A 19,729-nucleotide genomic window follows, 5' to 3' on the forward strand; every position below is an offset into this window, starting at 1 on the left:
TTCCCACCGGAGCAAACCCTCTCCACAACAGGTAGAAAACCCTAGAAATATGTATTCTAACTATCTTAATTGATTGAGTTTTTATTTTTCTTTGAAAGTGTTGTTTGAGGCCATGTAACACTTTCTAGAGGAGGATGTATTTTATGTATCTATTTGACCAACAAGTGCCAAGAAATTCTTTTTCAATTACCTTTTATTTTAGGTGTGAATGAATTTTTTATTTGTCATAACATAATACATTCTATAATTAAGTCAAATGGTCAAGTTTTCTAAATTTGAAATTGGTTCATAATTAGTATATTATTCATAATTTTTTTAGATTGTTTATCTATTTACAATACTTCCTCCGTCCCATTTTAAGATTTTCATTTAAGTTTGGCACATATTTTAAGAAATGTAAAGGAAAATTGGTCAAAAAAGATAATGGAATGTTGATCCTATTTTTATATATTAGTTTTATAACAAATTGTGAGTTGAAAAGGGTTACTGGAATGTGAGGCCTATTACCATTCATGGAATATTCCAATCGGGATTCCTATAGTGAGACACTAAAAAATAGTATACTGAGACTCCTAAAGTGGGACGGAGGGAGTATATTCATATTTATCTTCTCACCTTTCTTTTATTTTTTTTGCCTATAGAATGTAGATAATTGATGTCTCACTCACACCTATACATAATACATGTACGGACGTTCGTGCGTATGATACACATTCTTGTAACATAAAAGATTTAAAAAAAAAAATCTTTTAGGAGTTAGTTTTGATTCGTTATTAATCGTGTGTTGATGGGAATAGTAGCCGTGTATAGGAAATGGCATTGAATTGCAATGCAGAAAATAATTAAATACAGAGTTTTCGTTTGGCCAACCAAAAGTAGAGTAAATAAGGCAAATTTTTATCAACTATACATAAGTTCAGGGTTTCTAGCAAAATCACCTACCCTATCTCATGCAGGCAAACACTTATTTGTCTTACCAATCACTTTCACTCGCTGTTTGGCTTAAGAAATTTGGTCAAATTTGAATTTCATTTGTAAAGAAGGAATCATCAGATATGAAAATTAAATAAATAGCTTACCTTGGTAGAAGAGAATTTTGGTATTCATTCTTGAATAAATAGTTTTGACTTGCTGATCAGACTGTGAGCTGATCAGTATATGTGGCCCATCCCACGTGAACAGATACATAATTAAGTACCCAATTATTTTGTTTTTATTTTTTTGTCTTTTGATTTAAATGCATACCAAGGTAAGCTATTTAATTTGTAGTATGAAGTTAATTTGTGTGAAGAAGCCAAGAAAGTTTACTAATTGATATGATAACAATTTTAAAAATATTTCCTACATTCATTTGTATATATTACATATACTGTTAAAATGAACATTGATTTCAATATGGTCCAACAGCATAAAAAGAGAATTAGATTCATCATAGGCATAGCACCATGAATTTTTTTTATCAACATAACAAATTTTGATATTTGAATGTAACATATAAACCTATTCATACATGATGAATAAGCAAAAATACATGGTTTCTGTATGTTGCTCGAAAAATTGCTTACTTTAGATGCCGAGGGAAGGAAGGAGAGTCACTCGTTATCGGAGAAGGGAAAGGCTCCGATATTGAGTCAAACGAAATCTTCTCGTCGCTCCTCTTCTTCCTATCCAAGAAGGCCGGTTTCGAAGGCATTGTCTCCAGTTCAACCTTGCACGTTAGAATTGCTACAATTTCAGACATCGGTGGCCTTTGATTGGCTTCCGGTTGAAGGCACAGGAAAGCCACTCTAACGGCATGCAGTACATCCTTCTCAACGAAGCCATCTCCACGTATTCTTGAATCTACGAGATCAGCCAGCATCGACCTCTCGCACACCTTCCATGCGTAGTCGGATAACGAGCATCAAAATGAGAACAGAGAACAAGTATAGAAATATAGAGAATTATGATAAGTTTACATATTCTGGAAGGTATTGCATCTCTAATGGCAAGGTAAGGTCAGTGTTTCTCCTGCAGCTGATAATCTCAAGCACCAGAACTCCGAAGCTGTATATGTCCGCCTTTTCAGTTAGCTCGCCTCTGATCGCGTACTCTGGTGCCGTGTAGCCTCTGTACGATAAACGGAACAATCATCACTCTCTTTCCCAAATTCTTCTTATTTTCATCCCATTTTTAAGAAATCCTAGTTAACTTACAAGGTTCCAGCTAATTCTTGTTTCTATTATTGTATTTTCAATTCAGTTTATTTCAGTGTAATATCTTATTCTTCATTGGGCTGTATTACGCCTGATTAGTGTATATTTGTATCACAGTATTTTCAACCTAACACCTAGTTAACTTACAAGGTTCCAGCAAATGCGGTGCTGAGAAAGGCTTGATCCTCTGGGAAAAACCGCGGGAGGCCAAAGTCGCCTATCCTAGGTTGAAATCTATCGTCAAGGAGAATGTTGCTAGCTTTAATGTCCCGGTGTATGATTCTGACGTGCGAGCAACACCGAGAATGATTTGAAACCGCGTGCCCCAGTTCAATAATATGTCGTTTTTCCCTGCATACACAAATCATCTGAAATTTTGCTTCATTTGAGCACAACAACAATGTGTAGTTAATGTGCTACCATAAACAATAAGGTCTAAACTCTGGTTTTTCATGTACTCATAGACAAGAAGCCGTTGCGCCCCCATCAGAACAGCAGCCAAGAAGGCGAACGAGATTCTTGTGCTGTATGCTCGTGATCATCCGCACCTCAGAAAGGAATTCTTATTCTCCCTGCTGAGATTTCTCGAATGCGAGCTTTTTCACAGCAACCAGCCTTCCATCGGCTAACTTCCCCTTTAAACATCGAAAGGGAATTAATACAAAGTTGGAACTTATGCAACATGTAATGGTAAAACTCGTAGCCAGCCTTACCAAGTAGACCGGCCCAAATCCACCTCGTCCGAGAAGATTCAACTTGTTGAAGTTCTTGGTAGCCTTCTTCAATGCCTCGAACTTGAAATAGCTAATCGTACGGAGATTTCCACTTAGAATATCTCTTGTTACTGCAGCACAATGAGAGAAATATGAGTTGAGTTTCTCTTAAAACTTTCAAAGAACAAACCTGGTCGCTGTTTCGCGCGATTGATCACTTTTCGAGAGATGAATATAATGATCAGCACAAGGAGCAGTATGATGATCCCACCAAGGAAAATGAAGAGAGGTAATGAAGGGTGTTTTGCAGATGTTAAACTAAAAATTCTATCAATAGTCAACAACAAACCACACCTATATATATATATATATTGGGGAGCATTAATCTCCTATTCCTCCCTTAGATTTAAGTTTCTTCTTAATTTGGAGTGTTAGATTAGATGGAGGGAGGGACAAGATGGAATCCTTTTTTTTATCCTGTGTTGCATTATAGGGAGGATTCTGTGCATTATAAGGGTAAACAAGTAAAACAACCTAATTGAAAACCGCCCAAAACGGCAGGAGAGAAATTTAAACGGGATATTGATACAACCTTCCATCTACTCACTCTCTCACACTCCAAACGTCAATCCCTCTCTCCACGCCTTTGCAATTCGTCTCCTCATATTCCACCAATCGTCAAACCCTAGCCGCCACTGATTTTCGTCGGTTATCTCTATAAACTAATCGTTTTCGTCTGTTTCACTCTCCAACTCGCACTCCGGTAGCGCGCGAATATATTTATGTACCTGTCGACAAGGTAGGGTTGCAAAAATGTTTTTTTAGTAATAGCACCTGGCAGACGACGGTAGACACCGTGTACTAGTCGATTTCCGTATTTTTCATCCAAAAAATCAATGTTTTTAACCTCGATTCGGTCGCGATTTTATGTAATCACAAATGGGTTGGCGTTTTGGTTAGGGTTTTGTGTTATTCTGCAAATGTAATGATTTACTCGTTTAAACTTGTGTATTCAGCGATTTGATTTGTTGTTCGTATGACAGAGTTTAAATGACGAAAAGAGGTCGACCGTCGAGATCTCAACCTACACAGGCTGCAGGTAGCCAAACAATCGAATTGAATGTAGAATTACTTGAGTAGTTGAACATTTATTAGGCTTCTGTTGTGCATTCATCGACAAATCTGGTAAATAGCTGGGTGGGTAATTGTAAAACTCGTTTGTGCATTATTTGATTGCTGTGGTACATGATTAAATCTCGGGTTACACATTAAGTATCGTGTATTATTACTTTTTTAAAGTGCTTGTGTACATGGGAGATTATCTCTGTAAAGTATTAATTTGCGCATTAGTTGATTGAAAATATACATTATTTATGTACTGGTATACATTACTTGTCAAGTATTTGGTATTATTTGTTTGCTTGCTGAGTGGTGTGGGTAAAATGTTGAATGGAATATGCATATGTGCATTATTTGTTTGAATTTGTAAATTATGTATCTAGTAGTTTTCATTATGTACCATGTATGAGGCATTATGGGAATCATTGTGTACACGGGTGAAATGGTGAATACCACAACTCACAAGTGTGCTTGTACATTATTTGAGTGAAACTGTACATTATTTATTCGGTAGTATACATTATTTGTCAATTATTATGCATTTTTGGTCTGCTTACTGAGTTTTGTGGGTGAAATTGTGAATGCAATATACCTATGTGCATTATTTGATTAAATCTGCTCATTATGTAGGTTGTAGTTTACATTATTTACCTGTTATTATGCATTATTTACTGAATATTCATTTGTGCATTATTTGATTGATTGGGTACATTATTTATCAAGGATTATACATTATTTATCATGTATTATGCATTATTTGACTGCTTCTTTACTTAGGTGAATGTATGAATGTCATATTCCTTTGTGCATTATTTGATTGCTTGTGTACATTATTTATCTATTTTTATACATTATTTATCAAGTATTATGCATTATTTGACTGCTTGTGTATATGAACCCAATGGGTGCAATGTAATATTCCGTTGTGCATTATCTGATTGCTTCTGTACATTATTTAGCAAGTATTATTCATTATTTATCAAGTATTATACATTCATTGACTGCTTGTATACATGGGTGAATGATTTATTATCTAATGTAAATGCGGCACAATATTGATAGCTTCCGTTATAATCATGTTCAGATGTTGTATGTTGGACAACAACGAAGCAGGTTAGATTGGACATCGACGAAGCGGTCGATGATGTAATTCCAGTTGCGATTGCCCAGAAATTTCGGGAGAGATTGGCCAAGGCCGAGACATGTACAACTCAGGAAGAGGCTGAGCATAGGAAACCGAGGCTGATGATTGCACAATTATGGGCTGGAGTGATTGTTTGAACTCTCGGATTTTTTCGATAACTCATGTTGGAAGGGGAAATAGCCGACTTGTGGCTTGGTTTGTTTTGCACAATATGTAGTGTGCTTCTTGCAAACAGAAACATTTTTTGGTATTAGTGTATGATGACATTAACTCAAAACATGTAATTGATGTATATTACAGAATAATGAAACGTCACTCCCTAATAATGGAAAATAGGAAAAAAATAATGTAGAACAAGTTAACTGTATTTTAATAATAATGTACAACAAACTGCATATAATGGATATAATTAACCGAATAATGAACGTAATGTGCTTATTAATTAACTGTACTAGAATATTAATGTACAAACCATTAAGTGAGTGTGAATAAAAATGTACAACTTCATGAATAATAATGTACATTAACAGTTTCGTAATGCAATGTGTAATGTACAGAATGTGTCTAATAATGAACTGTACTCGAAACATTGTATGCAGTAAGTTAAGTGCTAGTAACCAATAATGTACAACTCAAGTAATGATAATGTACGTTAACAGATTAATAATGCAATAATATTATGTATAAAATATTGACAGTGGTAATACTAATAAGACTAAGACAACGATGTAAATCATAAGACTAATCGAAAAACAAACCAAAAATGTTGTGAGGTGCAAAATACATCAACTTTTCCTCTTGCCCTTCCGCAGCTCATTCTCCATTGCCATCTCTTTAAGCATTGGACAATTTCTAGAGTCGTGATGGCCCATCTCATTGCACGCCTTACACCGTCTAAGAGGCCTAGTAGCCTCTTTTACAACCTTTTCTCTCTTGGAAATCAGACGGCTCGCTGAGCTGCTAGCGTGGCCCTTGGTCTTGACAACATCAGGAGGATGGACGTCAACTACTTCAGGCCTTACCATATCATAAAACTCTTCAATCATTCGCCTCTTTTCAGAGGCGGACGTTGTAGGAGTTCCAACTTGAAGAGAATTACCAAGTATAACCACCACCACTGTATAAAATCGCAAAAAAAAAAACGGCTCAACAAACATATACATTACAAATCATAAATCGTCCATTACTGAAAATAAAAAAACCATTACAGAGTAATATATGTGCATTATGTGTATAAGTAAAAACTACTCCCTAGCCGAGATGATATCTAAACCCTAGGTGAATGACTGAAACTCGTGGACTTTGGCGACGGTTTTGTTACTTAATACATACTACACCCTTGCCCCAAGGATTGCTAAACCCTTGGGGATACATGAAACGTGCGCCAAACAATCAAACACGACTAATCTTAAACTAAACTGCTCAGCAAAGATTTACATTACTGATCATATATCGTCCATAACTGAAAATAAAAAAACCATTACAGAGTAATATATGTATATTATGTGTATCAGTAAAAACTACAACCTAGCCAATATTATGTCTAAACCCTAGATGAATGATAGAAGCTCGTGCACTTAGACTACGGTGTTAAGAATTAGTACATACTACACCCTAGCCCCAAGGATTGCTAAACCCTTTGGGAAAACAAGAAACGTGCACCGAACAAGCAAACACGGCCAAACTTGAATTAAACTGGTCAGTAAAAATGTACATTATAGATCACAAATCTTGCATTACAGAACCTAAAACAACCATTATAAAATATAATATGTACATTATGTGTATCAGTTAAAAAATAATACCTAGCCGCCATGCTTTCTAAACCCTCATTGAATGACTGAAACTCGTAGACTTTGACGACGGTTTTTATTTGTACACAGAAAACCCTTCCCCCAATGATTGCTAAACCATTAGGGAAAACAAGTAAGGTGCGTCGAACAGTAAAACTTGACAAATAATATATTACTCATGACTTTGGATAACAAAACAAAACATCACATACGGTCGACTACTCCACCGAATCTAAATTTCAGTTCACAATTAGGAGTACAAATTTATATAGACAAAAAAATAAGTACCTTATTCCATTGTTCAGTAAAACAAAATCAACGACCGAGCCCTCCACCAAATTGACGTTGTTAGCGAAAAATAAAAAGCCGGAACGAGCGACAAACAAAAACGCACGAGAATTTCAAACCATAATGTTTTCTATGCAGTATATACGCTTAACTTTTACGGAGAGAAGACAGATTGTACGAAAATATAATTGAGAATAACTGCTTAGATTTTGGAAGAGAAAATCAAGGAAGTTACCATAACAAACACATTTGAGTATACCAAATTTAGCCTTTTTGAATTTTTTAACAATTTAATTAAAATTCATGTGGCATTATTTTGGGCCATTAGATATTGAAATTGAATGAACGAGATTAAAAAGAACAAAAGATGGAAAAAGGATATGAATACATCCATATATATATATATATATAGGATTGTGATCAATACCGAACCACTCTTAAACCTTAAACGCCGAACAACATCATTATATGATAACATGGAGTTCATTATATTGAACTAATAACAAACATATAATGAACTTCAGATTTCTAAATTATGCATGATGATGTCATTGTTTTTAAATCTTAGAATTCCCTATAATGAACTACAAATAAAGTTGTAATGAACTCCGCGTTATTATATAATGATGTGTTTGGCGTTTAGTGTTTAAAACTAGTTTGGTATATAATACAACCCTATATATATATATATAGAGAGAGAGAGAGAGAGTAGTGATATAGGGCAAGTGCCAATTAACTACATAACTAGAGAACAAATCACAACCACAAGATCAAGAAAATCAAGGGCTAGTATTAATACATGTAATTTTCGATTTTTAAAGGAGAAATTAGTTCCCTCTATCACAAATTTACTTCACAATAACAAGGCAGGGGTATAATGGTCATTGCACAGAAAAAATTAGGTTATGTAAATTTTTACTTTATTTGAAAGTTAACCTCGCTACTACACTGCAAATTCCCGCTATTCAACCTTCTTTCTCTCTTCTGCAATTCGAGCGATTCAACCTTCTCGTCGCCGTCTCCGTCGCCTTCGCCGTCGTCAACATCCAGTTATCACATTCGTTCGTCTAAACAAATGGCTACAAATCAAGGAGATTTTTTATTTTCGTGTAATTCCTTCGTCTAAACAAATGGCTCCGACCGTGAGTAATTCCTACTATTTTTTTGATGTGTTCCAGGGTTATAGTGATGTTTCTTTGATTTTTTGTTATAGTGATCTATTTTCTTAACATCAGTGAGGTAAAATCATAGTTAGAGTGATGTTTCTTTGATTTTATGTTATAGTGATCTATTTTGTTAACATCAGTGAAGTAAAAACATGGTTATAGTGATGTGTTCCATGGTTAGAGTGATGTATCTTTGGTTTTTTGTTATAATGATCTATTTTATTAACATCAGTGAAGTAAAAACATGGTTATAGTGATGTGTTCCACGATTAGAGTGATGTATCTTTGGTTTTTTGTTATAGTGATCTATTTTGTTAACATCAGTGAAGTAAAAACATGGTTATAGTGATGTGTTCCAGGGTTATAGTGATGTTTCTTTTATTTTTTGTTATAGTGATCTATTTTGTTAACATCAGTGAAGTGAAAACATGGTTATCTTTGATTTTTACTGCAGCTTCTACTGAAATAAGGTCGAAGACTCGGGAAGATGGACCTCGAAAATAAGTTACTACAACTTCTCCTGAAATGAGGTCTAAGAATAAACATGATAGGCCACAAAAACAAAAACCACAGAGTGAGTTATTTAATTATTTAGTATCTTAGTGAAATATATTATGTACATGGCAAAGTCATTCATGTATAATTTTGAACTATGTTAAGTGTGTATTCATAAATTTGACCAATTCTTTTGTATTATGTCTTTCAGCCTTAAAGCATGGGAGGTCATAAAATAATGATGAAGAAGAACAGCCTGCTAGAAAGAAACATGCTAAAGGAAAGAGAAAATGGTTTCTGAAGAATAGTTTAAAATCAGAAGACCTAAACTAGTTGTAAAGATAGGGGTGAAAGTTCTTGTTGATGTCATTGAGAAAATGAACTCAAAACAACTAGTTGCTCTGGAAGAGATGGGGTTTGGGCAGCTTGTGCATTTGAAGATCAGAAGTATTCCTGCTGAAATGGCATTTTCACTTCTCAAAAATTTTAATCAAGACAACTGCTCCAGAATAAAACTTTTTGATGATCAATATACATCACTATATGATCAATATACATCACTGTATTGTACAATATACATCACTATATTCTCAATATACTCCATGTCAAGGCATGCTCAATACACTTCACTGTAAGCATATTTTAGTTCACTAATTGCTCAATATACTTCCCTAAAATGAAAAATAATTGACTATAAGCATGCAGAAATATACATCACTATATGCTCAATATACTCCATGTCAAGGCATGCTCAATACACTTCACTGTAAGCATATTGTAGTTCACTAATTGCTCAATATACTTCCCTAAAATGAAAAACAATACACTATAAGCATGCTGAAATATACATCATTGTAATGCACAATATACTTCACTGAAGCGAAAAATAGTAATTAGTGTGCACATACCTATTTGTTGAGTATGTCGTCTCAAAAGAAACAATATCACCATACAAATGATAGTTTCTCTTGGCAGTAGGATCACACCAAAACAAACGTGTCAGTCTATCTTTTGAGTTGACCTCATATTCATATGTAAATGCACCACAAAGTTCCTTCTTCCTGCGCATCTCATTTAATAGCATTTGCGCATCAGCTCCTTCCACGTATGCTCTAAGGTCACGTCTATAGTTGCGCACTTCTAAAACAGTGCACCCTACATAATCTAATCCACCAAGCACTTCAGTAAGCTAAAACTTAAAGTTGGACCAATGTTTGCATTAGCGCAATCAAGGATGAATTTCTGATGGACTAAATCTAAATTGCGGTTCAACTTCATAAAACGCTTATGGCGTTCCTCAACCATCTCGTGATTATGTTTTTCAACGAAACTTTGTATAACATAACCAACACCCATAAAAAACTTCCAAGACACTTTAGCATTACAATAGCACTTAATAGAAGAACGTTTGCGTTTCACCTCAGATTGTTCACTCTTTCTTTGCTTTGTACCTTCTCGGCTACACACCACGTAAATCCAAGTAATGACATCTTTTTCCTTTTTTGATCCTTTTTTACGGGTGTCAAACCCAACATATCGAGCATAATTGTTGTAGAAGTCCAATGCACGATCAAGGGTCATGAAACTTTGTCCAATTTTTGGTTTCAAATCATTGGGGCATTTTGGTACGTAAACCACTGTAAGAAGAATATACATCACTGTGAGCATATAATAGTTCACTAAAATGCATAATATACTTCATCGTAAGCATATAATAGTTCACTATATGCTCTATATACTTCACTACAGTGTGATGAAAAAATACATCACTCTTAGCATGTTGTTACTTCACTGATGTTAACAAAATAGATCACTACAATCAAATATCACATAAAAATTACTTAACCATGGAAAATATCACTCTAAGCATGTTTTTACTTCACTGATATGAAGAAAATAGATCACTATAAGAAAATATCACAGAAACATCATTTAATCGTGGAAAACATCACTCTAAGTATGTTTTTACTCCACTGATATGAAGAAAATAGATCAGTATACGCAAATATCACAGAAACATCACTTAACCGTGGAAAACAATACTCTAAACATGTTTTTACTTCACTGTGATGAAAAAAACAGTGCACTCTTCAATTCACAAAACACACACGCTTCAATTAAAGCCTATATACATCACTTTAACATATAAATACATCACTCTAACGTATTTTCACATCATACACACTCTAATCATGATGAGAACAAACACACAAACTTCATCTTCGTCACTCTAATCATGATCGAGCATAATTGTTGATGTATTCCAAGGTATAATGATTACCTTTAGAAGTCTCAGCTTCCTCTCCCGACGATGATGAGTCGGAATCGAAATATTCTTCGTCCAACCTCATAATTGAATCCATTGATTTCTCTTTTGCGTGAATCATGACGAACGGATTGAATTGAATCACGTCGAATTGAATTGAATCGCCTCTTATGATTTGAAAGAAATCGATCAGATTTGGAAGGAAATCGATCAGATTTGGAATGAAATCGCGCATCATATGAATTTCATAAAGTGATTTCCAAAAATACTCTTGGCCTATTTTACATTATTAAAATAAATAATATTTGTTGCATTTATTTGTGTGGCTGAGATTTGTTCTCTAGTTATACACTTAATATTAGTTATACTTTGATCATCTCCATATATATATATATATATATATATATATAGGGTTGTGATCAATTGAGATTTTTTAGCCTAATTGAGAATTGAGATGCATTATTAGCCACTCATTTTTATTAAATGAGTGGTCCAGAATTTACCACATGGAAAATATTTTTAGATTAATTAATTGTGAAAGGGCAGAATGGTAATTTCATCATACATTTTATTTAATAAATATTTTTTTTATTTTTTTAAAAAAAATTAAATTTTTTTTTCAATTTTTTATTTTTTTATTTATTTTATTTTTTTTGTCAACTACATATACAATTCATGTCAACTACACACATATAATGTCAACTACATATACAATTCATGTCAACTGCACATATATAATGTCAACTACATATATGATTCATATCACCTATACACATATAATGTCAACTATAAGCTGTTGACATTTGATGTGCAGGCTATTGACATTTGATGTGCAGGGCTATTGACATTTGATGTGCAGGCTACACATCGTAGTTGACATCGCGTGAAAATTAAAAAAATTAAAAAAAATTTAAAAATTTTTTTAAAAAATTTTTAAAAAAATAAAAAAATAAAATTTTTTTTAGTTGTTGACATTTTAATACGAGTTGTTGACATTTGATATTCTGGCTATTGAAATGAAATGACGATAATACCCTTAGTTGATATAATCTACTTGTAGTTGACATTTCAAAATGAGTGGCTGAAAATGCATCTCAATTCTCAATTAAGCTAAAAAATCTCAACCTAACAAGACCCTATATATATATATGCATATTCAGGTTCATAAGTTAAATAGTGTTCAAAATTAAAACACTTGTAGTCCATTGAATCTTATGATCTAACGGTTAGATTAATGTTACGTGTCATCTAATAATGTAGCATCTTAGTCTAATAATGTAACTTATCCCAATCATCCATCTAAGGATCTAAGCATCGACAGAATTTCACTTATTGTTATTGAAGCGACATGTAGTATAAAATTTGACATGAATTCCTACATTTACACTACAATTAAAAAGCACCAAATCATGGTCTCCTCTCAGTTCTAACATTAAAAAAAAGTTAAATATAAACAGAATTATGATTCTTGTTTTCTGATGCTACTCTACAAAAATGGAGTATTCTTTTTTTGTCTTTTCTTCTTCGGTTTTGTTGCAATCTCCAATACTTGTATCTGAGGAGCTTTTGAAATATTGGTATAATCGAATATATTCATCTTGTATTTCATAGAGAGTGAGACTCGGACGGCAAAAGTGCATTTGTATAAAACAAAATTAAAATAAATAGCTAGTACTCACTATTTCAGTAATAGTATCTATACGACAGAGGGAGTATATTATACTACTACATTCTAATTAAATTTAATTTATAATTTTATTTAGAATAAGAATTATTTAAAACTTTAAATATTTACAGTTAAAATTGAAACTATACCACTCTCTTCATTCCATGGTAGTGGAGTCATTTTTTGTCATTTGGACGCTTCCATTTGCGTTCCTAAATGAAGGACACTAACAATAAGGACGTTTTTTTAAGGACAAATTAACTTAACCTTTTTGCTTTTTTAGGATGCTTTCATTTGCGTCCTCCAATTTTATTTAGGACACTAACAATAAGGATGCTTTTTGAAGCGTATATTTAGAAACACAAATTAGCGTCCTTAACTGCATTAATATATATACTCCATCTGTCCCACAATAAAGTCATGTTTTATCGTTTCAGTCCGTCCCACAATAAGAGACTTATTTCACTTTTACCATAAATAGTAATTAAGCCCACATTCCACCTACTTATTCCACTCACATTCCACTTACTTATTCAACTCATTTTTCTTGACATTCTCAAAACCCGTGCCATAACTAAATAGGACTCCTATTCCAAGACGAAAGGAGTACTCCATATTTGAACCTGAACTTAAAATATGTCCCAAATGTATGGGGTTGAGACTATAAATTTTTTGTTTTTTATCTTATGAGTACTTAACAAGTTTATAATTAAACTCATTCCTAATTTCAACTATTGGCCTTTGGATAGTACTAGAAGAGATCGAAGACACCGGAACTACGACATACAAAAATGGTTGCGGAAGGGAGCAACACACACATATAATAATCAATAATTACATACGTAAATTTCCAAATGAATCAGACATGACAGTGAATTAAAGCCTACACTATCAAACGCTCTTTCGAATTTCTATTCACGATTTGTCTATCCAAAAAAGTGTCGGATGACTGTAGTGATTCCGTTTTAGTTCAGAATCTCTACTATCCCGCCATCCGTACATACTACTACTACGTTTCCGGCTTCAGAGCATCTCCAATAACCGGCGTCACCACCGCGACGCCGATTTTTCGCCGACGCCGGTTTGACGCCGAACCATTGGAACCGGCGTCGGTGAAATCGGCGTAAAAATCGGCGTCGCCATGCCGATTCCTGCGCTGACGCCGGTTCCGACGCCGATCCTCACGGGCGCCATTGTGCGTCCCGGATCGGCGCCAAACAGGCGTCGGATTTAAATTTTTTTTTTTTTTCGAAAACACTATATATACGCGCGTTGAACCTCATTTTCATTCGCACCACTTGTTTTAACGAGTATTCTCTCTACCTTACTTTCTGTTCAAGATCAATTTAAGAAATGAGTAATGCCGGTGGTAGTGGTGGGGATGCGGATGAGTACGAGCGTATGATGAACGAAGAGCTAGATGCCTATACGAGCCGTGAGGTTGATCGATGGATGCAGAGTTATATGCAGCCGGCGGCACCTCGCCCACGACCAGTTGTCCACCGTCGACAAGTGGTGCATCGTGATCATGAAGCTGCACATCAGCGCCTGTTCACAGATTACTTCGCAGAGGAGCCGCGTTTTGACGCCAACCATTTCAGGCGTCGTTTTAGGATGAGGCGGGACTTATTTATGCGTATTGTTAACGCATTGGAGCAGCGATATCTGTATTTCCGCTTCAGGCACGATGCGGCTGGCAGACCTGGCCACACCCTTATTCAAAAGTGCACTGCGGCAATCAGGCAGTTGGCCTACGGCACCGCGGCAGACATGTGGGACGAATACCTCCACATCGGTGAGACGACTGCCATCGAATGTATGAAGTATTTCTGCCAGGGCGTGATCGAAGTATTCGGTGATCAGTATCTCCGAAAGCCTACCCCCGAAGATTGCCGGCATCTGCTGCGGATGCACGGGGATCAGCACGGGTTCCCGGGAATGCTAGGCAACATAGATTGTATGCATTGGGAATGGAAGAACTGTCCCGCTGCCTGGAAGGGGTTTTACACGACCGGCTACAAGGGAAAAAATCCCACGATGATCCTCGAGGCCGTGGCTGATTACCGGTTGTGGATTTGGCATGCGTATTTTGGGATAGCCGGTTCGAACAACGACCTAAACGTCCTCAACTCGTCGCCCCTTTTCAACGAGCAGTGCCAGGGCGTCGGTCCGGCCATCAGTTTTGTCGCCAACGGCAACCAGCACGATATGTGCTACTACTTGGCGGATGGGATATACCCTAGGTGGCCCGTCTTTGTGAAGACGATCCGGTGCGCATCAGATCCAAAGAAGGCCTACTTTGCGACGCGGCAGGAGTCGGCGCGAAAGGACGTGGAGCGCGCATTTGGTGTGCTTCAAGCTCGATGGGCTGCAGTTAAGGGACCAACGCGTTTGTGGCATGTCGACTGCATTGCTGATATAATGTACGCCTGTATTATCATGCACAACATGATCGTCGAAGATGAAGGTGTACAACTGACTGATTGGGCCACCGACGATAATGAAGCAGGTCCAAGCCACGGCGTCACCACCGCCAACGTACGAGGTGGGGTACCGCACGATGAAGAAGCCCTCCTCCAAGCACATGCCGACATGCGTCAGACGGAGGCTCATATTCGACTGCAAAAGGATTTAGTTGAAGAGTTGTGGGCGCGGAGGATTGCAAGTCGTTAGTTTTTATGCAAATTTATGTAATTTTTTAAATGTAATTTTTTTAATTATTGTACTTTTTTTTTAAAATTAATGTACTTTTTAAATTTTAATATTATTATTCGAATTTTCCGTATGTTGATACGAGTGTAAATTAAATTATATAATTGTTATTAGTGATGTGGATAGGTAGTGAGAAGGCTATGTGAGGGCTATTTGATGTCCAGTTGATGTGGCAAGCTGATGTGGCAGGAGAATTGTAGTGCTGATGATGTGGCAGTGTGAAGGCTATTTGATGGCTATTTGACGTCCAGTGCTATTGGAGATGCTCTCACATCTACCAATGTCAACCGCCTTTTCTCTTTTTCTTTTGGCATATGAAAAAAATACATAAACACTGTGATACGATAAGTACTATCTCTAACTTATTCCTCAAAAAATATGATAGTACTACTTATGAAAGGCAATTCAGTGGCTTGATTACTCCATCCATTATCTGAACGGTGTTTCCACATACAGTAGCAACCTTTTGATTTTTGTAGTTTAGCATTACTTTATCTAATTTAATTCCAGTGCACGGCTCCGCTTTACTACACTTCAAGCTCACTCCAGTTTCCGTCGCCGATGTTCCATGTATATCTTTATATGTCACACTGCTAATCTTCACACCCGACGACTACACGGTCAAAGTTTAAAAGATTAGGAGGTGCTGAAAGCATGGGCGGATCCAGGATTTAAAAATCGTGGGGTCGGACGAGATAATTAATATAATAATATTATATATATTATAAAAATACATTACAAATAAAATTATCTTTGTTTTATCACGATAGTTGACTTTTACGAGTTCATATTTTTAACTTTTACGAATATTCATATTTTGAAGCTGGCCGAAATTTTATCATTGGAAATAATTGCAAACATATCTTCCAGTCGTTGATTGTGTTCAACATTAGCCCCAAAAGAACAGATAAAACTCATGAGAACAGATACAAACTCAAGATATTTTTAAAATAAATTTATCCATTAATTTAATATGGATGGTAATTAAAGTTAATAATAAAAAAACATAAATATATAATTATTATATTCATAAAAATTAGGTCAAATAAATAAAATAAATGTAAAAAAAATAATAAAACATGATTAAAAGAATATCAATAACGCACCAATTTTTTTTGTGCAAAGCCTATGCCCCTCAAAAATCTTAATCTTAGTCTCCTACTATAACTTTCTATTTAATCAAAATAATAATTGGGTAGAAATATAGAATTTTTATTTATAAAGAAAGTTGTAACTCTTGTAATAAAGATAAAATTATTTAAAAAGGACAGTATTGACTGATTTTTTTAACTAATAAACTTAAATAAATTAGGAATTTATGTAAATTTGTGGAAAAATTAAGGAGAAAAAAAGTTAATACTACATGGCTTAGAAAATTATTGGCAGGCGAATTAAATGAAAAAGCAGTATTAACGGCGAGTGACCAGAGGCAATCAATTAGATTTTTTACTTATAGATTTTCTAACCCAACAATCAATAGGAGTATTAACCACTCCTCAGCCCAAAAATCAATATTAATCTCTCTGTTCATCTTCTTCGTTGAGAATACATCAGCTTCTTCTGCAGCCCCTCCCCTTATCTATCTCTACTCTATTCTTATTAGTATTGTTCTTTTCTCCTCTTAGTTTTTGGAAAAGGCGGAAGGCTTCGGGTAGAGTTGAAGCTGGCCGTGGGGTCGGAGACGGAACTGCACCAGGTCAAAGGTCGAAGATGATGTTTTCCGGCAGTGTTCGGTGGACCGCCGGTGGGGTAGGCCGACCCCGCGCGACCCCACCTGGATCCGCCGATGGCTGAAAGTATAAAAGGATACAAACAAAATTACTAAAATATGTTATTAATATAACTTTCTGTACATCATGTATATACCCATTCCACTATAATATACTATCTCCGTCCCATAAAAATATGAGCAATGGATATGGCACATGAATTAAGATAAAATTAGTAAAATAAGAGAGATGAAGGGAATGGTATGGTAAAGTAAGAGAGAGGAGGAGAATGATAGTTAAAGTAGAGTTAGAGGATAGTGAGACCTACATTATTTAATTGATATAACTTTCCAAAAATGGAATGCACATATTTTTGTAGGACGGATGAAAATGGAAAGTGCACATATTTTTATGGGACGGAGGGAGTAGAACATACCAATTCTACTATAAAAAAAATAATACTACTATGAGAAAATATGTTGAATAAAGTATCAATATTTTATCGAGATTATATGAAATTGTTGGAAATCATTTTAAGAAAATAGGCTAAAAAAACCTTCATCAATGATATATGTATACCTGATTTGGACAATTTTTATTGTTGGGGCAGTAATTCTGGTCAATGACAATAGGGTTCTTAACATTAACCATAGTGAGATCCTCATAATGAACAATTCTAACAAATCCGTTGCTAGGCCTTGCCCATGTCTTGATTCTCACACCATTTTGGGTCCCACTCAAAACACACGATTTCACTGTCACATTTTCCACTCCTGCTTCATTCAATACCCACCCTAGACTTCCAATGCTGCATAAAAATAAAAAAAAAATTGATGTTTATAACTATGTTTATCTAATATTGATGATTCAAGAAAGGGTTTATAGTCATGGTGGAACCTTATACCGTGGCCCGGGCCGCATGCGACGTTTTGAACAAACACGTTGGAGGTTCCGGGACTCATGGAGATGCAGTCGTCCCCGGTGGCAATGCGGGAGTTGGTGACGGAAACTCCCGACGACAGTCCAATGTGAATTCCGTCAGTGTTGGGGCTTTCGTCGGGCGTGGAGATTTTGATGTTTTGGAGTTTTGTGTCGCGACAGTCATGGATGACGATGTGAAACATTTGGCTGTTTATGGAGGTTAATCCGCTTATGCTTGTGTTGTTCGAATTGAGGAATGCCAGTGACTGTCATGAGAAAAAATAACACAGGAAAAAGGATTAGTACGTGAACTATGGTTTCAAATTTTCTTTGGAAAAATTATATTTTTGGGGCTTCATATCAATACACACTTTTACATAATAATGTATATATAAATTTTGAACAAATTTGAAACATCCATAATTATATATGAAAAATAATCTTAGTAGGGTTTCAAGCCCATTGAGCACTTCATTTAGTGACAGACGTACGACACTAGCCTATTAGGAGAGAGTAGTTCATTTAGTTTAGTATAAATTCATACAAGTTTGTCTTACATAATCTTGGTTGCAAGATATTAGCATCCGCAATAGAATCATTAAGCAATCTTTTAGGTAATGCATGACTTGCTATAAAAGAAAATAAAAACCAGAGTTTTACCGTTGCTCCTTTTGGACATTTCTTGCCGGCAGCTTTGCAGGCACACAAATTGGCGCCTAGACCATCTAGGGTCCCGCCACGGATAGAAACTCCATTGATCCTTTTGAACATCAACCAGTGGACACTATTACCAATCACATTGTAATTGGATGGGGCTGAAAGAATCCCATCAATCTGTATGATTATGGCATTATTTTTGCACGTGCTTCCGTCGAAATGCACATTTCCCAAAATGTACCTTCCCCGCGGCACATATATGGTGGCCGGAGAGGCAGAGGCAGAGGCACAGGCGGCGCCCCAAGCAGCTTGAAAGGCCTTGGCGCAATCGAATTTTCCGTCGGCTTTTGCACCGTAGGAAAGAACATTGTATGTAGGGTTTGCTGCTAGAATTGATGCTGAAAAGTAGTGTAAAAATGTGACAACGAGAATTTGGAACATTCTTGAAATAGCCATTTTTGGTTTGGTTTGGTGTAGTGTATTTTTTTGTTGTGGTTTTTGTTAGTGATTTGAACTCATTCAGTAGCTGTATTTATATGGGTAAGACTAAGAAAATGTTATAAATCCATTCCAATAATGCTATGATCAATTTGTAATATATAGTAATCTTTTACTGTATTGAATAAAAGAGTCAACTTACTATAGTACTACTATATGATAAATAAAGACTAATATATAATAGGATTTCATAAATTTTAGACCACATAAAGCAATAAATTCACATTGTAACTATTTTTGGTATTCTTCCTATATTTTATCATTGGTACTCTTGTCCCACGTATAAATTTTACATAAAAATATTAATAATAAATTTTATACTACAATTTAGTTAATTAATTGGATAAATAAATCATTACAAGTTTTTTTTTTGAAGTGACTAATTTT

General features: G+C 35.4%; 1 protein-coding gene and 1 pseudogene across 1 annotated transcript; both read right to left on the reverse strand.

Moving 5' to 3' along the window:
- Positions 1–1,446: 1,446 nt before the first annotated feature.
- On the reverse strand, positions 1,447–4,082 carry LOC121752850 (annotated as a pseudogene).
- Positions 4,083–15,948: 11,866 nt separating this feature from the next.
- On the reverse strand, positions 15,949–19,300 carry LOC121752851 (polygalacturonase-like). Its single transcript, XM_042147939.1, has 4 exons — positions 18,848–19,300; positions 18,164–18,453; positions 17,846–18,074; positions 15,949–16,170 (listed from the first exon to the last, which is right to left on the reverse strand). The coding sequence occupies exons 1-4, from the start codon at positions 19,298–19,300 to the stop codon at positions 15,949–15,951; spliced, it is 1,194 nt and encodes a 397-aa protein (XP_042003873.1).
- Between the last annotated feature and the right edge of the window lie 429 nt (positions 19,301–19,729).

Source organism: Salvia splendens, chromosome 10, assembly GCF_004379255.2.
Source record: "Salvia splendens isolate huo1 chromosome 10, SspV2, whole genome shotgun sequence".
NCBI classification, from domain to species: Eukaryota; Viridiplantae; Streptophyta; class Magnoliopsida; order Lamiales; family Lamiaceae; genus Salvia; species Salvia splendens.